This window comes from Armigeres subalbatus, chromosome 3 (assembly GCF_024139115.2).
Source record: "Armigeres subalbatus isolate Guangzhou_Male chromosome 3, GZ_Asu_2, whole genome shotgun sequence".
Taxonomy (NCBI): Eukaryota; Metazoa; Arthropoda; class Insecta; order Diptera; family Culicidae; genus Armigeres; species Armigeres subalbatus.
In genome coordinates this window covers 349,312,691-349,333,776 of record NC_085141.1, presented here as the reverse complement: position 1 = coordinate 349,333,776, position 21,086 = coordinate 349,312,691, and the positions used below count along the sequence as shown (strand labels likewise).

General features: G+C 40.6%; 1 protein-coding gene across 4 annotated transcripts in view; it reads right to left on the bottom strand.

The window, feature by feature from the left end:
- Positions 1-10,743: 10,743 nt before the first annotated feature.
- The window catches only part of LOC134226009 (single-stranded DNA-binding protein 3), a 196,968-nt gene continuing 186,625 nt past the window's right edge, over positions 10,744-21,086 (bottom strand). For 3 of the 4 annotated variants that reach the window (XM_062706519.1, XM_062706521.1, XM_062706518.1), the window contains 4 exons: positions 20,853-21,043; positions 20,645-20,791; positions 19,999-20,205; positions 10,744-12,021 (listed from right to left, as the gene is read on the bottom strand). In XM_062706519.1, coding sequence (XP_062562503.1) covers positions 11,917-12,021; positions 19,999-20,205; positions 20,645-20,791; positions 20,853-21,043 — 650 coding nt within the window. In that variant the 3' untranslated portion in view covers positions 10,744-11,916. Of the gene's footprint in view, positions 12,022-19,264; positions 19,458-19,998; positions 20,206-20,644; positions 20,792-20,852; positions 21,044-21,086 lie in introns of those variants that run through there. The other variant, XM_062706520.1, reaches the window with a different exon arrangement.

Sequence of the window (21,086 nt, the reverse complement as noted above, 5' to 3'; positions counted from 1 at the left end):
TTTTCTTTTCAATACCCTTCTTCTTCCTATTTTCTTTATCTTTTTTCCTTCTTCTTTCTTCCTTCTTTCTTCTTCTTTTATCCTTTTTTTCTTTTTCTTTCTTATTTCTTCATTTTTCCTTCTTCCTTCTCAATTATTCCTTCTTTCTTTTTTATTTTTCTGGTTCGTTTTTTTTCCTTCTAGTTTCTTCCTTCTTCTTTATTCCTTAATATTTATTCCTTCTTCCTTCGTTCTGCTTCCTTCTTCTTTCTTCTATCTACCTCCTTCCTTCTTCTTTCTTCCTCCTTTCTTCAGCCTTCGTCAATCCACCTTCTGCATTATTCCTTCTTCTTTATTCCTTCCTCCTTCCTTTTTCCTTCTTCTTCTTCTTCCTTCTTCTTCTTCTTTACTTCTTCCTTCTTCTTTCTTGCTCCTTCCCTAAGCCTTCTTCCTTCTTCATTTTTCATTCTTTCTTTTTTCTTCTTCCTTCTTCAATTTCATTCTTCTTTCTTTTTTCTTTCTTCTTCCTTCTTCCTCCTTCCTGCTTGCTTCTTCCATCTTCCTTCTTCCTCCTTCCCTCATCCTTCTTCTTTCTTCATTCTTCCCTCCTTTTTCCTTCTTCTTTCTTCCTTTATCCTTCTTCCTTTTTCCTTCTTGCTTATCCCTACTTTCTTCTTCCATCTTTCTTCTACTTTCTTTCTTCTACCTTCTTCCTTCTTCTTTCTTCCTTCTTATTACTTCCTTCTTTCTTCTTTCCTCTTCCTTCTACCTTCTCTCTTCTTCCTCCTCTTTTCTGCATTCTTTCTTCTTCCTTCTTCTTTCTTCCTTTTTCCTTCTTCCTCCCTTTTCCTTTTTACTTCTTCCGTTCTACTTCTTCCTCACTTCGCACTACTCACTTCTCACTCCCCACTTCTCATACGGCCTAATCAAATATAGTATATTAACAATATAGTCCACTTCGTGAATCCTCATATATTAGGCAAGAGACAGCACATTCACACCATCTTGCGTCACAAAAGGAAACTAACGCCTGAAAACGATAGCCAAGGGGTGCGATAATTGCAAAAATTACACTTATTTAATAATTTTTAAAAATTTGAATTACATTTTTCAAAATTTTATTTTTAAACTCAGATATCAAAATGGGGTCATGAGATGATTTCTAGCATATTATTTCGACATGTTATACTGCATATTGAATCATACGTTTAAGCACCCCTCGGAATGTCTCTTCACTACATTGCTTGCCTTTTGTGACACCGCGGCGCTACTGCGTTGTCTCTTCAAATCAGCCAGAGTGGACTATATTGGTAATAGAGTAGATTTGGCCTAATGACCATTCGGCCATTTAAGAACACGCACGAGAACTTTTCGGAGAAGAACGAACATATGTCCAGGGCCGTAGATGCCGTGTTGTCGTTGAGCGTTATAAATAAAGGTAATTCTGATTTCTTGCGTTGCTCGTTGACATATTGCCAGAAGCGTTTAGGATGCGACTTGAAGTTGTGTTGGATATTAAGCTGATGTTGACAGTAACACTCCTTACTAGCTCGCTTGTACTCATAGTTAAGCCTATCATAATGGTTCCGAAATGAAACCGAACGATGCTTGGTAAACTGCCTTAAAGCGGCTCTTTTGGTAGGTTTCAAACGTGTCGCAGCGAGCTCGAGTACCATGGAGAACTGACTACCTTACGACAGACTTTCTTCGGCACGTGTTGATCAATAACATACAAGACGTTGGAAAATGTTTGCGCTGCGATATTTACATCTTCTAGATCCAGAATGTTATGCCAATCGATAGAAGACAGTAGCTCAGGATATTACGATGGTTGGCTTTGCGAAAATTGAAGAGTATGGATTCATGAGAGTCGTTGGAATCATGCGTCAATCCGCGAATTTCCATGACGAGCAGCGGCGGGTGATGTGTCACTGATTCGACTAGTGGCGCAGGAGCAATCGATGAAGATGTTGCTGTGCTTTGATCACTAATGAAGCACAGACCAAGACGACGGTTATTCTCCTTGGCGATAGAATTAATTTGAACTAGTGCTGCTGAGCTATATATGTCGAGAAGCTTTACCGCTCCGTTGTGTAAAGAGTGATCGGTGTCCGGATAAAGATAGCCATTAGGTGAGGTGACCTAGGTTATGTTCGGTAGATTGTTTTACCCAAGAATTATTATTTCATCGAGAGCAGATGCTATTTCTAGAATATAGAAAAGCGAATCACAGTGGGTTTCAACATATCCCATATCCCGAACCTTGTCAGGCGGAATATACCGCGCGCACCAATCGTTGTCCAAACATGTTCAAGGCAATTCCACGAAGTGTTAACGACAGCTTTTGATTGAAGACTTCACGGAATTAACGGCTACCCGTACTTCGCCCCCCTGCGGATTTACGACTGGCTGGAAAGCGTGACATCATTCAGCCAAGTCTCAACGAGAACGATGATATCGAAGCACTGATCAGCACTGCAAGGTTGTACTCCTCGACCGTGGAAATAATTCCGCCTACATTTAAATAAAGCAGCAGTTGTTCATGTGGCTTCTGTGGCGGATATGAGGAACTGCAAGCGGCAAACGAATCAATACGGCTATGATGCGAAACATTGGGGTGCTTGCCTGTGTGAAGATTTTGGAAGACCTCCTCACCAACACCATACGCAGGACCAAGACGGCTGCAGATCGTTGACGGGAACGGCTCGACTGCGATGGGTGGATTAGAGGCTTCCATAGAGCTTGTGGCAGGTCTGCGTTCCGGTTAAGGGGGGGGGGGGTCCGAGGCTTCAGTTGAGCCTCGGGCAGTTGTGTGTCCCAGTTTTCAACGATATGGATGATTGAAGTGGAATGAAACGGTGAAATTGATCCGGTAATATTTATTGTAGAATTGTCAGGCGAGCGCCTACTCCATTTTTTCGGATTACGTGCAAAAGGACGGACACGGACACGCCTATCACACTTGAGACTGATTTGCACACAGATACTTTGCACGAGACGAAAGAGAGTTCGTCTATGTTCTAGACACGAGGGACAAGCTTTGTGACAGTTATTGAAAAAGCATCCACGTAAGAAATCTCGACAACACATTGTTTTACTTCCTCAATTTCCTGGTCAGGAGTAAGAGGAATTACGTAGGATGCTACGTCACTCGGGGCTTGAGCATTGTTACTTTCAGCGGAATGGTGCTTGAACCGCTACGCGTAATGGATTTCTTCGTAGCGTCAGCGGAAACGGATTTATGTTTCTATCGACAGGCTGTACTCTACTTGTCTCGAGCTCCGAGCTCGATAACCAACATCCGCGATCGTGGTACCTCCCAATATTTCCGGTTCAGAATCCCAACAAGCCTGGCAAACTTCGAATAGTTTGGGACACTGCGGCTAAGGTTAATGGGTTGTCACTTAATTCTGCTCTGCTCCAGGGACCAGACTAGCTCACGTCGATCGTTGTGATTCTTTACAAGTCCAGAGAGTTCAAAGTAGCGGTGGCAGGAGATATCATCGAAAATGTTTTACCAAGTATTGATAAACCTAATAGCATTCATTGAAGATCCTTTGGAGAAACGGTGACAAATATAAGGTTCTAGAAGTGTACGCCATGGTAGTGATGATTTTCGGTGCTTCGTGCTCCCCTAACTTCGCTCAATATGTTACAAATATCAATGCGATTCGTTGAACAATTCCATAGGACGGTTGAAGCAACCGTGTACGAGCACTACGTAGGCGATATGATCATCACAGACATTGAAGCAAAAACTTTAGCGAAACAAGTCAAATACATCCAAGGACAAGTAGGATTTCAAATCCACAACTGGTTGTCTAACTGCAACGGTGTTCTGGAAACCAAGGGCGTACATAAAGTAAGTGAGAGAAACCTGGTTTATACAGCCGAGCATGCATCAGACAATGATGATGATGATGGTCCCGCCACATACCCCTACAAAGGTTTGAGCTAGACGATTTATCTTTAAGATAATTAATTGAATGATATAATAACAATTTAATCAGATTTGCAAAAAACAAAAACGATCTGATTACCATCACAGATATGAATTACATAACTTTTCATTACTATCCAGCAAAAAATGTTAATTAAAAAAACTGTCGTTTTCATCTACAGATTCTCATAAGCTTCTGTAGTGATTTTTCGAGTTTATACAAAAATGCAAAACTTGTGATACCTCTCGCACAGATTACAATAGTTCCACCAACAATCGCGTTTCATGTTTTTGCAAGACCTCGTCACGCTCATCACTCGTAAGCAACAATAAAATTAAATAATCTCAGTCGTCAACAAAACTAAAACTTGTGTTACCGCTCCGTCGATATCAAAGTTTCGGTATCAGCCACGGAACAAAACTCTACCAGATCGCCCATTACTAATCCGAAGAATCATTCAAACAGTTGAAAATGCGCAAGTCTGTACATAAATTTTAAAAATCATCCATATCTGCTTTGCGCGCGAGAGACTCAAACTTTTGTAGACTACACAAAAAAGGTCAGATTACAATTACGTCAATATATATAAAATCCATCATCATCATCGAGGCGAACAAAACAGTTTATCATGGCCTCAATAAATATAAAATACAATTGTCCAAACAAACAATCCGTAGGTCAAACTTCGTCAAGATACAAAATTTATTGAATTATAAAAGTCAACTAAGTAGCTGCTTAAAAGGCAGCTTTTACGTGTGAAACACAAAGTCTCTTAAACTGTGATAATGTCGTTGCACGTTTGATATGTGTAGGCATCGAATTGAAATAATTGATACCTTTAAAAACAAAGAATTTTGTGAAGCTCCATGCAAAAGTATGGTGTTCTTATATCTTCCGCGTTTCTAGTGTTATATCTATGAATGTCACTTCCTCTTTCAATTCGATCACACAAATATCGAGGCAGCAATCCGTTAATTACTTTAAAATGAACACCATTGTCAAATACACAATTCTTTGCTTCACCGAGAGCCACTGCAAAGCATCCAACAAAAAGTTGAGGAAGTGAATCTGTTACATCTCAAAATCAAACGCATAATCTTATTCTGCAAACGCTGCAATCTCGATATTTGTGTCTGATTTGCTAAAAACAAAATGGAAGGACAAAAGTCCAAGTGAGGAGAGATGATTGATTTGTACAACTGTATTTTGCTAGCAATATTTAATTCGTTTTTCAGTCGACAGAGGATTCCATACTTCTTGGCTATTTTCTTGATGACATTGTCAATATGTTGGTCAAATTTCAATTTATCATCAATAATCACGCCAAGATATTTAATTTCATGTACGCGATCAAGTGTCTCGTCATCAATTTTCACAGAGACATTATCAATTGAACGATTTCATGAAATAATCATGTACTTTGTTTTACTAATATTCAATTTCAACTGTTTGTACTTCAACCATCTACTTAAAGAATGCAAATCTTCATTCAAGCGTTCAATCGCATCTTCTAAGTCTCTAGCTGCAATGAATAACACAGTATCATCTGCGAATAAGTTTATATCACAAAAACGTAAAACCCGTCGCATGTCATTTATATACATAATAAACAAAACAATACACTTCCCTGTGGCACTCCTAGGGTGTTCTCCATGGGACGAGATACAGAATCATTAAAAGCAGTCCGTTGAGTTCTGTCAGACAAATAGCTTTTAAACCAATTGTATGCAGAACCTGAAATTCCAAAGCGCTCCAAAGTTTTCAACAATAAGGGCCTAGAAATTGTCTCAAAAGCGCGTTTAAGATCCAAGAAGACAGCAACAATCGTATCTTTATGCTCTATGCTTTCTTTCCATTTAGCTAATACCAAGTTCAAAGCGGTTTCGCAGGAGTGACCCTCCCGGTATCCCGATTGTTCCGGTATTAACAAGTTATTACTATTTAAATACATAAGTAGCTGGCCTTTAACAACAAGTTCTAAAATTTTCTCTACTGTGTGCAACATGTTGATGGGACGAAACTCTTCGGCTTTAATCGTTCCAGCAACTTTTTGTATAGGAATCACAAGAGATTCCTTCCAAACTTGTGGCACGTGCCCAGTTTGCAATGATTCATTTATCAGGTCCAGCAGGTTGTGTCCGATGACATGAAAGCAATCTTGTATAATTTTAGCATTAACATTATCAATACCAGCCGTTTTTCCTAGATTAAAACAAATCGTTTCAAGTTCTTGAAATGTAATGGGGTGAAAACCTTCGAATCTCAAGTTACTGTTAACTGGCTGTTTTATTTCGTCAGGTTCATCCACTAACTCGATAGATCGGTTAATGGTTGAAACGCTTTCAATAAAATAATCATTGAATTTAGAAGCGATTACTTCTTCCGACTCTTCTAATGTGCCATTAAAAGTTATGGATCGCGGTTTACAAGAACTAGGTTTTAACAATGATTTTAATATTTTCCATAACTCTTTGCTGTTGTTTTGATGCTGATAAATTTTCCTCTGAATATATTCGCATCGAGTATGCTTTAAACATTGCGAATATTTATTCCGCGCAACCTGGTACCTATTCCAATGATTTTCATTATTACTTTTACGATTTTTTTGTACAACTTATCTGTTTTACGTTTAAGACGTAAAAGATCTAGATTGTACCAGCTGTTTGAATTATTCAAAGTTACTAATTTCTGTTCAACTAACTGATTGGTACAGGATTTTAAGACGCTCGTGATAACAGCTGCTCTTTGATCTAAATTACCAGTATTTTCTCGAAAATCCACGTTTGTTTCGATAAGGCGCGTAATTGCTTGTTTCGAATATTTTCTCCAGCACTTAAGTTTTACCAAATCGTTATTATTACTACTGTCATCTGTAATGCTAATGACTAGTGTTTCATGATCGGTTACTTTTAAATCACAATTCGTAACACTAGTGACAGAATCAAAGTTAGAGTAAACATGATCAATCAAAGTTCTACTGTGCCGAGAAATACGCGTATACTCATTTACTTTTGTTTTAAATTAAAAAGTCAACTAATCGCTTCAAATGATTCGAATTTGAATCGTCACACCAATTGATATTAAAATCGCCAGCAATAACATTTAATTTACTAGGATCCATAAACGACTCTAACCAGTTTTCAAAATTTCCAAAAATGCTGGTCATTAGCACTGGGAGAGTGATATAAAATACCGTAATTACCCAACTTCATGCCACGTACAACTGCAATGCCTAAGAACCAATTGCCATCGCAAACTTCGTTCAATTGAAGCTTGAACTGAACTGATTCTTTGACATAAATAGCAACTCCGCCGGTGTGTCTCGAATGTGATAGACAAGCAGCAACACTATATCCCGGAATACTATATTGATCAAATGCTTCTAAGTTAACAATATGAGTTTCAGATAGAAATACTAAAAGTGGACGTTTATCTTCTACAATCTTACGTAGTGCAACGTAGTTTGTAGACAAACCAGCAATATTCAAATACAAAATATCTAAATTATTCACATTTCTACTGGAACTTGGTTGCTATTCATTGAAACGTAAGCTGCTCTTTTTACGATCAAATAACCATTTATAAACTTTACACTCAGTACTAAATGCTCCGTGGTTTACGTCCAGATTCATTTTACGTTCTTTATTCATTTTCAAACAATTGATACATTTCAAAGCAGTTGACGTGCAATCAGATGTTTTGTGACCTTCACTGCACTTAGAACACGCAATACCATTCTTGCATTCCGTACTCATGTGCCCAAATTCTCCACATTGGAAGCATCTTAGAACACTAACTTCGGGAACTACAAGGCACCGATCAAACCTTATATTCACTTTCTTCGCGGTCAGCAAGCAACTATGAGTATCCTTATCGACTTCAATCACAACATTGTATTTGTTGTACTTGAAACGTGGATTTTCGTACGTCCTGATAACCTTTACTTCATTTATAGCGATGTCTTCATTTTGATTTTTCAAAATCTCGATGAAGTCATCGGAGGATAATTTATCGCACATGCCCATCACTTTAAGCCTTGGCACCAATGTGGGAACAACAGCATTGTAGCTTTCACCCAGATCGCTTTGAATGCCATCTTTCACAACATTTACATTGTATCCTGTTGCACACTCAGCAATAATAGAGCCGTCTTTCCCGTTCCTAAAGTTACTGATTTTGTGTGTTTTTGGATCTAATTTATCGTTCAAAAATTTCCGAGTAGCATCACTACTCTGGTTGGACTCTTTAGGTTTAATCACAATAACCGGGCGAGCCTTACGTTTACTTTTCGCTTCCTGCGTTACAGCAATTTTTTTCGTACTTTTAACTTTATTCCCAATTTTACTTTTCACAACATCCGCGAAACTAACGTTTTCTGTCAACAAATTTTCCGACGCATCGCTAACGTCATCAAGAACCTTACGCTTTTTAGGTCTGGGATTCTGACCAGGCTCCGAAGCCGTGCTAGATGTACCATGCATTATATTCATTGCAGCTAAGCTCTTATTCGAGTTAAATTGAAAAAATGAACTTTTCATATTTTCCAACTCTTGACCAACTGATTTTTGGAAGCCACTAATAGCCTCACCCAAAACGCAATTCAATTTACTTGCCAATTGTTCCATACCGAGCTTCAACGCGCTGTCTATCTGGGCAGTAATGTGATCTCGGATGCCACCAATCGATTCGGAGAGAGAAGAAATTTTCTTCATCTCTTCCTCAAAACGGGTAACGTCCGACACCTTTACATTCTGTCCGTCGCAAAACCGACTCGACAGACAGTCCGAACACTTGAATAGCACATTTACGTTCTCCGTTATCAGCCTCGCTGCTGCCTTATTCTCGATAGGAGAACAGCGGGCGTGAAAGTGCTTATCGCACTGACAACAACGCAGCGGGAAATCGTTGATAGCGATCCCCACTTTACACTTTTCACATTCCATATCGTCGCCACACCGCAGTGGATGCAAACATGCAACGATACACTACACAGCACACAGAGACAAGCAAAAATAAAAGGTGCAAAAACGACAACGACAGCTTGCCGCACGAAACTATAGGTTGTACTATGGCTTCGCGGGATGCTGTGTTGAGTAATAAATTACGAAATTATATGAAAATGAGTCACAGAGATATTATATCTCCTACTTATCCTGATTAAAAAACACTATAGGCACACGTTAAATAGATTTTTCCCGTGGCACAAGCACAATTTCACACGAAATAATTAACTTTTTAATACCGCACAGAGGCAAACAAACTATCATGTCCACCATCACCACGTCGACAAGGTGTTAGGAATGTGATGGTCCACTACTCTTGATGCACTCAGGTTCAAGGTTTCGCCACGTTATGACTTTGAGCTGCTTGCCCTAAAATCATTCCCACGAATAGACAGATGTTGAATACCTTAATGAGGATATACGCCTCTCTTGGTCTGATAGGAAACTTCTTGATGTTGCTAAAGATTTTACTCCAGGAGGTATGGCGCTCTGGAGTAGCGGTGGTTGAACCAATAGCACCTACGCAATTTGAAAAATTGCAGCTACGTAGTACAGAGATGCTACAGATCGAAAACTTCAACTACGAAGAGTAACGACGTCCGGTACGCTCCTGTAGCATATTTACGCTTCGAAGATAATGGGACTATAGAGTGTGCGCTGAAATCGTGTAGAACCCCTCCCACTCCCACGCCTTGAGCTGAAGGTCGCAGCAATAAGGGCTAGGCTGGCAAGTCACTAGTATAGCAGAAACACTAAAACTGAAGCTTTCCAAGAAATTCTATTGGTCCGATTGGCGAGATGTGATTTGTTAGTGAAACTGGGATCAGCGGAGATACAATCACTCTGTTGGATGCCGAGTCGGGAGCTAACAAAAGGATCGGAATGGTATTGGCTATCCACAACGAATAACGTCGCTGATTACGCTATAAAGCGTTTTTTGGTAACCGCAAGATGACCTCAAGAAATGGAGGTACAGTGGAGTTACGTATTCATCTCTAGCATCATGAAATCCATCATGAATAACATCATAAAAAAGGATGTAGCAAAAAAAGTAGAAAACTTCTCTCGATGCGATTTCACAGGGGAACAAAGTTTACCCTTTTGCGGGACCTCAGAATTAATTGATGTGTCCCCAGTAGATTTTGGCTCGCTGAATCCAAATCTGTCCTCAGATATGCTCTAACACGCCCAAATTTTGAGATATAACTAGATGAATACCGCTTATTTGAAGAAATTGACGTCCTCCGAAGGAGTGTCATGAACAATATTCCCGGAAATTACTATTTTTTTTCAAGATTTCAATTTTGTATTTTTTGATTTTCCTGAAATTTTGCATGTACATCCCTTATGGCCAAAAACATAATCTGCATCATTGGTTTGCCATTTTGACTCTAGTGTAACTTTGGACAAAAGCTTAAGCAAAAGCACATTGAACACTTTCAATAAAAAAATATAACTCGAAAGCGGCTTGTCCGATCGTTTTGATGTTTTTAGTAAAGTTTTAGGTAATGTAACTGTGCAAAAAACATTAAGACAAAATTCGCCCTGTATACTATCCTACTGTATACAGCCACGGAACTTGAACGATGAAATTAAATAATCTCTTTTTGGAGTATTAGATAGTAAGGTGCTGCGGACAGTACTCTGCGGAAAATGGGAGAATGGTATCTGGCGATGACGCATGAGTCTTGAGCTTCAATAGTTTTAACGAGTTTTTGCAGGAGAAGACCTGAAAATGCAAAACGTTCAGGGGCAACTGGATGCATGTATCCAGTATAATATACCGTCCAGGGACATTTCGGACAAAATAAATTGCACCATTTGTGTTTCACAAAAAATGATTATTTTCCACTATTCTTTTTTGTTCAACCTGGGATTCTCTTTTTTTCCTTTTTTCGGCTTATTCTGCTGTTTGTGTTTGTGTAGGTGTGATTTTGCACATCTTGCTTTCGAGAGAAAGGAAAAGAAAATATAATTGTAGTTTAATAATAAATTCTAACACAGATGCATTTTTTCTGGTTGTTTGTATTTCATCTCAGTCCACTGCTGCCGTGGATGCCGACAAATTCCTTGTTTATTTATTTTTTCTACAACCTTTCTCTCTCTATCTCGATTTCTCATACTTTAATTGGTATTGGTAAAATTATCCTATAGGGTTTTTGTTTATGTTCTGTTTAAACTTCTTACAAGTCTGTTTCGCAAAAAAAAATCATCAACACTGTTAGTCTGGGATTCACTTGGACGAATAACGGAAGCGGGATTTGATCGACGGAGTTTGACAAAAACACGTTTTAATATTTTCAAAGAAATAAAATTATTTTTTTATGAATAGTCGAGTTTTGGTTTTCTCTTGCGAGGGATTTCAAATGTAAAGGAAGGGAACTTAGAGGGAAGGTAAACCGAAAAGGACTCTTTCTTACATTGCTTTGCCTTTTGGCGTTCATTTTTTAGTAAAAGTGGCTTTTTTGGTTACCGTTGTTGGATACTGTTTTTGTGTTTGTTTGAAACTCTTTTGGAATTGCTGAGATAATTGGACTATTTAGGTTTCAACATAGAGGACAGAAACTATAGGACAGGAATAGGAGACGGGATTTCAAAATCCGTTACGTTCCAATGATTGAATAGTGCGTCAGGTCACCTCAACGGAGGAAACCATTATGTAGTACTTTCTAGTGGTTGATTCGCTTGCCAAAAACATTCGCCAACATATTTCTCAACTCTTTAACGATAGAGATAAAGGTGCCAGTGAAGCGTGCAGAATTGTGGTCTCTTGTGTCCAGGAGAAGTAATGCTGTAAACCCAGATAAGGAAAATCAGATGCTTTTGGGGGAAGTAGTGGCAATTGCAGGAAATGTTGACATGACATCGGCACCGTTGGGCGTACAAGGCTGATCATCAACAGAAGAGGAAGTAGTGGTAGTAGATGTTGTAGTAGTAAATGATGTCGTAGTACTAGAAGTAGTAGTTGTTGTAAAAGCAGTTGGTGGAGGATGTTATTGCATGTAGTATTCGGGCTGGTCGGAATCTTTTTCGAAGCGTTTCGCCTCTTCCTGCATGCTTTCCTTGATCTTGAGTATGGCGGCCGACTCGGTTTGATCCTGAAAGGAGCGAAATCCGGATTGATGTATTGGTGCTGACACGTGCAAAAATTGACCAACAACTGCGCGGCAGCGGCGGAATCCGTACATGTTTGAGATCAAACGAGATCGAGTGAGAGCGAGCGCGCAAGAGAAAGAGAGATGACGCCATCGAGGAGGCATTGAAAAGTCAACTTGTTCCAGTTGTTAAAAAAATAACCGTCTTTATTCAATAATCTCTTCTTGTTTGCCGTTAATCCTAGAGGTGTGTAATTCAGAATTTTAGTTTCGAGTGAATAAATCGTTAAATGATACAATTAGATGGAACTGCACCTAACCTCACAGGTTTGAACAGCTTCTTTTTTTTTGTTACCGAGAATGACAATTCTTCACTTACAATCATACAAATAGAACAGTTTATCCGTCAACGATCATCGTTGGCGTGTCTTAAGTAAAGCAATAAGTCAACAGTGTTTCCAATTTCCAACGTTCGATTTCTTTCAGTTTCTTATGCTATTACAACTAAACAAATTACTTGGGGGTAAAAGTGGAGGAAAAATCCGATCTCTTTCTCTTTATTTTTATTTTCATTGGATATCACCCGTCTGGTGTGATAGTTCGACTCGATCTCTCAATCTGGCTTGATCTCAAACTTGGTCAGGGAAGGGTATGCTTTCTGGTGTGCCTTCCACTGAGATACCGCTTTTACGAACGAAGTTTCTAAGAGTGTCTTGACAGTTGTGGGTCAATTTTTGTGTTTTATAGGTAATGGGTATGTGGAAAGTTAAAGCTAATCAAATATTTGTATGAAATTATACAATCTTCTATCTTCTCTTTTTCTTGAAAAAATAAATAAAAATCTGAATTAATCGTAGGGATTGAATGGGAAAGTACACACACAACATACACACATCTATGAAGGTAACAACACGATTTTAACTCTAGCACCTTAAGATATAAACGCCCTTTTTTTTCAAATATATATTGAAAGTAAGAAAAAATTACATTGTAACAAGAAAAAATAGATTCTCGCTTAACTTTCCAAAAGAATCTTAGAAACATTTTTTATGAATTAATTAGATTACTGCAATCAAAAGCTTTAAGAAAGATCTGTTGATTGCAATATTCAAAATAATTCATGAAAAATGTTGCTTAGGTACTTTTGAAAAGTTAAACGAGATTTATGAAAATTTCATAATCGTTTTCGAATTCAAAAAAGTGCACTTAAGAAACAAAAAATGAAATGGATGCAAAAAAATGGAAGTCCTAAGCACAGTTAATCGTTTTGTATCCCAAAAACTATCAAATAAAAAAATATGTAATTTAACAATTCGGGACTGATTTGCGATTTGAGCGTAACTTATTTTGTAAACAAACATTGTTCCATGGATTCCGGAGAATGCAAGCGTTTTTATCCCAAACAAATTCCCTTATTTGGTAAAGGAAAGCTTAATCTGTCGGATCCATACCGTGGTTTTCTCATGAAATGCTTGCTTTAGTAGGAATTTACCTTTCAATGTTTGTTTACAAAATAAGTTACGCCCAAATCGCAATTCGGTCCCGAATTGTGCAAGAGGATGGCCTAAACTACAGCCTTTTCCATAAATTACAATAATCACAACAAACTTTATTCTCACATCGATAGATGCAGCTTCAATTCTGAGTAAAAATTAAAACAATTAGTTTGGCATGTTCGATATACGAAACGTCGAGCTATGCCAGACTGGCCGTCTTATATAACTAATTTAAACTGAGAAAGCCAACGTTAAAATATTCATTTTACCAGCCGCAATCTTCTACAACAGTAGATTTTTCACAAATCAAAACATTTATAAAAAGGAAATGACATAGGAAAGAAAGCGTAACCCTTGCCCAGTGCTAATAAATTTCGTCTCATTCGTTTGAACGCTGACATGTGCTAACAAGCAAATCTAGTCAGCCCTGTCGTACTAGCCTTTACGTAATTTGCTTCTCGTTGGAAGCACGGCATACAAAAAACAAGGCAGGCTCAGCAAGCATGTAAATATTCAGTTTGAATATAAACACATGACTCAACTACTATCTTCGGACACGCTGATCCGAGACAACGCTCATACGGTCACAGCACAGCATGCTTACTTTTGTACTCTAGCATGTAACGATAAAATTTGCGTCACTCTTGAAGTGTCATTTTTCTTACGAGCCTACCTTGTTGTCTGTATACCGTGGTTGGAAGTAGAAAAAAGATCTATTATTGTCTATCCGGTACAAGTTAGTAGACTTTTTATACCAAAGATGGCCTTGACCAAAGATTGACCTTTCCCGTCATAAAAATTTATTCGCTCAGTCGATTCTTCGGCTTATTTAAGGTCAACTTACCCAATTAACCCATATTTTTTTACAATGTTATGAAAACTCATATGTGAATATGTACGTTATGTGGAAGATATTGATTTGGAAAATGTATTGGAGCTTACAGTACGCTAGACTGGTGCTTTAACCCACTAAGCTACGAAGGACCTCCGTCGGCCTTCAGAACCTAGCGGCCAAATTGGACGCATAGTCAAATCACTCGCAATCCAATTTTCAAGCCAACACTTCCACATGTGTATAGTACACGTCCACATTAGAGGAGCGTGAGTATTTAAAATGTCTGGCGGCTATACACATTCTTCATCAGCAACTGTACTGATCAAGTGAGGTTGTGTAAGCTATTTGCCAGTCGGTCGTCAAACTCAGACCCGACCGCATTGCGCATTGCTCTTGAAAGGAGGCTTCCGAGCCTCTTGAAAGGAGGCTTCCGAGCCTCTTGAAAGGAGGCTTCCGAGCCTCTTGAAAGGAGGCTGCCGAGCCTCTTGAAAGGAGGCTTCGGGCCTCTTGAAAGGAGGCTGAGCCTCTTGAAAGGAGGCTCTGAGCCTCTTGAAAGGAGGTTTCGAGCCTCTTGAAAGGAGGCTCTGAGCCTCTTGAAAGGAGGCTTCCAGGCCTCTTGAACGGAGGCTTCTGAGCCTCTTGAAAGGAGGCTTCCTGAGCCTCTTGAAAGGAGGCTTGAGGCCTCTTGAAAGGAGGCTCTGAGGCCTCTTGAAGGAGGCCTGAGCCTCTTGAAAGGAGGCTTCCGAGCCTCTTGAAAGGAGGCTTCCGAGCCTCTTGAAAGGAGGCTTCCGAGCCTCTTGAAAGGGGGCTTCCGAGCCTCTTGAAAGGAGGCTTCCGAGCCTCATGAAAGGAGACTTCCGAGCCTCTTGAAAGGAGGCTTCCAATCCTCTTGAAAGGAGGCTTCCAAGCCTCTTTGAAGGAGGCTTCCAAGCCTCTTAGAAGGAGGCTTCCAAGCCTCTTAGAAGGAGGCTTCCGAGCCTCTTGAAAGGAGGCTTCCAAGCCTCTTGGAAGGAGGCTTCCAAGCCTCTTGGAAGGAGGCTTCCAAGCCTCTTGGAAGGAGGCTTCCAAGCCTCTTGGAAGGAGGCTTCCAAGCCTCTTGGAAGGAGGCTTCCAAGCCTCTTGGAAGGAGGTTTCCGAGCCTCTTGGAAGGAGGCTTCCAAGCCTCTTGGAAGGAGGCTTCCAAGCCTCTTGGAAGGAGGCTTCCAAGCCTCTTGGAAGGAGGCTTCCAAGCCTCTTGGAAGGAGGCTTCCAAGCCTCTTGGAAGGAGGCTTCCAAGCCTCTTGGAAGGAGGCTTCCAAGCCTCTTGGAAGGAGGCTTCCAAGCCTCTTGGAAGGAGGCTTCCAAGCCTCTTGGAAGGAGGCTTCCAAGCCTCTTGGAAGGAGGCTTCCAAGCCTCTTGGAAGGAGGCTTCCAAGCCTCTTGGAAGGAGGCTTCCAAGCCTCTTGGAAGGAGGCTTCCAAGCCTCTTGGAAGGAGGCTTCCAAGCCTCTTGGAAGGAGGCTTCCAAGCCTCTTGGAAGGAGGCTTCCAAGCCTCTTGGAAGGAGGCTTCCAAGCCTCTTGGAAGGAGGCTTTCAAGCCTCTTGGAAGGAGGCTTTCAAGCCTATTGGAAGAAGGCTTCCAAACCTCTTGGAAGGAGACCTCCAAGCCTGTTGGAATGATACTTCCAAGCCTCTTGGAAGGAGACTTCCAACTCCAAGCCTCTTGGAAAGAGACTTCCAAACCTCTTGGAAGGACACTTCCAAGCCTCTTGGAAGGTGACTTCCAAGCCTCTTGGAAAGTGACTTCCAAGCCTCTTGGAAGGAGACTTCAAAGCCTCTTGGAAAGATACTTCCAAGCCTCTTGGTAGGAGACTTCCAAGCCTCTTGGAAGGAGGCTTCCAAGCCCCTTGGAAAGAGACTTCCAAACCTCTTGGAAGGACACTTCCAAGCCTCTTGGAAGGTGACTTCCAAGCCTCTTGGAAAGTGACTTCCAAATCTCTTGGAAGGAGACTTCCAAGCTTCTTGGAAGGAGACTTCCAAGCTTATTGGAAGGAGACTGCCAAGTTTCTTGGAAGGAGACTTCCAAGCTTCTTGGAAGGAGACTTCCAAAAAGCTTGGAAGGAGACTTCCAAAAAGCTTGGAAGGAGACTTCCAAAAAGCTTGGAAGGAGGCTTCCAAGCCTCTTGGAAAGGGGCTTCCAAGCCTCTTGGAAGGAGGCTTCCAAGCCTCTTGGAAGGAGGCTTCCAAGCCTCTTGGAAGGAGGCTTCCAAGCCTCTTGGAAGGAGGCTTCCAAGCCTCTTGGAAGGAGGCTTCCAAGCCTCTTGGAAGGAGGCTTCCAAGCCTCTTGGAAGGAGGCTTCCAAGCCTCTTAGAAGGAGGCTTCCAAGCCTCTTGGAAGGAGGCTTCCAAGCCTCTTGGAAGGAGGCTTCCAAGCCTCTTGGAAGGAGGCTTCCAAGCCTCTTGGAAGGAGGCTTCCAAGCCTCTTGGAAGGAGGCTTCCAAGCCTCTTGGAAGGAGGCTTCCAAGCCTCTTGGAAGGAGGCTTCCAAGCCTCTTGGAAGGAGGCTTCCAAGCCTCTTGGAAGGAGGCTTCCAAGCCTCTTGGAAGGAAGCTTCCAAGCCTCTTGGAAGGAAGCTTCCAAGCCTCTTGGAAGGAGGCTTCCAAGCCTCTTGGAAGGAGGCTTCCAAGCCTCTTGGAAGGAGGCTTCCAAGCTTCTTGGAAGGAGGCTTCCAAGCCTCTTGGAAGGAGGCTTCCAAGCCGCTGGAAATGAGGCTTCCAAGCCGCTCGAAAGGAGGCTTCCAAGCTTCTTGGAAGGAGGCTTTCAAACTTCTTGGAAGGAGGCTTCCAAGCTTCTTGGAAGGAGGCTTCCAAGCCTCTTGGAAGGAGGCTTCCAAGCATCTTGGAAGGAGGCTTCCAAGCCTCTTGGAAGGAGGCCTCCAAGCCTCATGGAAGGAGGCTTCCAAGCCTCTTGGAAGGAGGCTTCCAAGCCTCTTGGAAGGAGGCTTCCAAGCCTCTTGAAAGGATTTAGATTTCTCATGTTCATAAATAATGATTGTTATTTTTAAAGCCCTCAATCCTTCCCACACAATACGTTTAATGTTAGAGTGAGAGGCCTGACTCACTGCGGTGGGGAAGTATAAAAGTGAGCGATAATCAGCTCAAAACTATCTCCGATCGTTTTGAGCAGTGGGAAAGGTACACTCATTTTGTCTGCACTGAGGAGCCCTGAGTACAATCTAATTTTAGCATATGCCCTCAAAAGTCACATCAAAGCTGGTTATTTGATCCACTTTGAATTTAACTTTCTCAACATACGCATCAAGCTTTACTCTATGAGCTTAGCTTGGCAGAGTTGTGGAAAAACATCTTAAGGTGATCAGAATACCACTACCCTGTTATGCTTTAAACCAATCATTATCTTCCTGGATACGATTGCAACAGAACAGTTAAACTGATAACCTAAGAAACAGCTTCATGTTTAAAGGATGGCATCAGTCCGCTCTTACTCAAAATATGTTTAAAGACCGGTAGGCCAAACGGAATCAAGTTCAATGATCACCATCAAGAAGATGAGACATTATTCGAGCACAGACAACGGACATTTACACTAGCGAACTCCAAACTAGTTCGTGAAAGCGCCGTTACTTCCAAATTTGGTACGACTATGTCTGTTACAAATATTGATTTTGATCAAAGCGGAAAGCTTTTTGAACGATTACGAATCATTAAACATAAATTTGAATGCTTGCGGATTTTTTCAATGGAATCTGATTTTTAGTACCCCCAGTAACATTTTAGTTTTATGCCGGTTTTAAGAAAGTCATGAAGAGTAAATTATGGTTTTGAAGACCGTTATAAAACCATAATTGTTACTTTGGACGGCCAAGTAGGCGAATAATATACAATTAATTCAATACCAAATCAATACGACTTATCTGCTTTCGTAAACAATTCAAAAATCGATTCGACGAATCTGATAGCAAATCCACCCAAACTAATACCACCAATAGGTAGCATAAGCCTTCCTTTATGTATTGGTGGCATTGGTTTGCGTGGAAGTGCTATCAGATTCGTCAAATCAACGTTTGAATCTTTGTTTGCTAAAGCAGATAAGTCGTTTTGAAAGTCTGACATCGAATTGTAATGGAAACCTCTTTTTGTTTGTATGTTTGTTCATTGCATGATTCGCATTTGATTTTCAATAAATTTGTAGGATGAATATCAAGTATTTAATACTGAAACAGATATAGCTTTTCACGTACAATTTTGATATTAATCTTTTGTATTCCAGAAGTTGTAATACTTTGATATCTATTGATTGAATGTTATATACAGATCAAACATTTTATCCTCAAATGTGCACTTTCTTTCATTTGCTTTCATTTTTAACCATAAATAGACAACAAGGTGCAAAGTTAATCGTGACGTTACCAAAAAAACACAAACATGTGACAACTTTCAATTTTGTGGATAAATAAATAAACCTAATTCGAAGGTTAATAATTAAATAATGACAACAAGTTGTTAAAACCGATACAATTACCGAACATACATATATGGGGGTTTGAACATTTAACTTAATTAATTTACTTGCATAAATACGTGTGTTGCGTGTGTACGTGTGTGTGTTTGATACAGGATTATTGTAGATGTACAACGAAAAAAAAAATACGACAAAAATATATGCCTCATTGCTAGTGCACGAACCCGGTTCGTGTCACCACTGGTAATCAAATAAAATACCGAACATTGGTTAAGAAACGAAGACAATAAAATAAACTATTGCAGTTAGAGTGTGATTCGTAACAGATAAACAAATACATGTACGTTGGAATTTGAACCGAAACGATTGGATCATAGAACTATTGGAAATGATAATAAAAATAAAGAGAAGAGAAGGAGATTTTTCTTACAAACTCATATCGGTGAGAAACGTATAGGTTTGGGATATTTTTTTATAGGCCTAATCCTGATGCTATTTTCCTTGCTTATGGATTTCTTGGCGATTGTTGTTTTCTTTCTCGTCTCTGAAGATGATTTGTCCAAGAAAATATTTACACATCGAATTGTTGTTCGCTTCTAAAACATTAGCAGTTTCTGTTCGCAAGTGATTCTTTCATTCAAGATCAAATTTCTACTTAAGCGTAATCAGAGAGTTTAAAATGAAAATCATAGGAAAGAATAAAGGGAGAAGCATTAAATTAACAAATTAGTGCGAATTTATATACAGGCGGAACAAAAATTTATGTTAGTCACTGACATTTAAAGGTAATTCGAGAGGAATCGGTAAACCATTCGGATTAGTTACATAAACAATATCATCGTGTTTCATCAGTATTAGTCACACCCATCACCGTGTAAAAGCTAACTTAGAAAAATATTATTTTAGAACTCATTAAAACAAAATGCTTTGAATTACAACGTTGTTCAGAAAAGAATCACTTTCCTAGTGCGAATGTCATCCATTAAATTGTTCACTGGAACACGAAACTGAGTATGCTACCCACGTTCTGTCCATTAGGAAAATAACTAATAACCACATTTTTTTATACAAATAGCACGACGAAGAAAGAAAACACACCTCAAGAAACCCATCGATTAACAGTAAAACATTCGGGGCAGCCACTCGGGGCCGACCCACCACTCTCGGTTGCTCAAAACGATTCGAAACTTACGTTCTCGCCGGGTCCGCCGAAGCCCCCGAGGTTGTAGTCGCCCATGCCGCTGCCGGAGTCTTCCCGGGGCGTGCCGGGTCCGTTCGCCGGGCTATTCTTCATACCGTCCAGGCCGTCGTTGTTAAGTACCGGGCCGCCCATCGAGTTCGGGCCCATCGGACCACCCATCGGGCCGCCCCCGTCCGAGCCGCCGACCATGGGGAATTCCTACAAGCGGAGATGGTTATTTGGGGGGTTGGGGTATTTTATATTAAATTATGATAAATTGATGTTGAAATTCATCAACTTGCTCGTCGTTTGAGTTCCCTCCGAAATTCACGATAACTCAATCTTTCTGAAATTAAACTTTAGTATGAGATGCGTAAAGAATATGGGAAAGTTTGTTCTCCATAAACAAATCAAAGAATCGACTCATTAAATCGTCTGTAGTCGATTAGGACTCAATCGATCAAAACCAGCCATAAAAGGGTCTACGCGATTTGAATTTATAATTAAAGAACAATTAATTTACTATCCTAATGCGATTGATTAGGGCAATGACGGTTCTAGTGATGTACGGCTTGGGACCGCTTGTAAGGAGGGACCTTCTTAGTATACCGCTCAACTTCCTTCGACTTAAGCTTCAAAATACAATTCATATACTCACGGGCTTCATTGGTGTGTACATGTTCTCGCCGCCGGAGTTGGATGAATCTTGAGGTGATGGCATGATGGGCGTTCCGGGACCGGGCGGTCCACTTGGCCCAGGTGGACCACCGTAGTTTCCAGGTGACGAGGATGAATAGTTCATGGGCTAAAAGATGTAATCGTTCGGAATCGAGTTCAAAACAAATGGAACCATTTGCACTACTTACCGACGAAGTGTTCGGTTGCCACTGGGGCCGTCCGCCGGCCATTCCCATCGGAGGCATACCGCCGGGCCCTAGGCTGCTGTTGGGCGGTGGACCGCGCATGCCCGGTCCGTACGTGCCGGCGCCCATTGGACCCATTCCGGGGCCGCGAGGTGGATTCATTCTAGGATTCATCGGACCCATGCCAGGGGGGCCTGCGTAGTGGCGACGATGAGACCACGATTAATGGTGAGATTT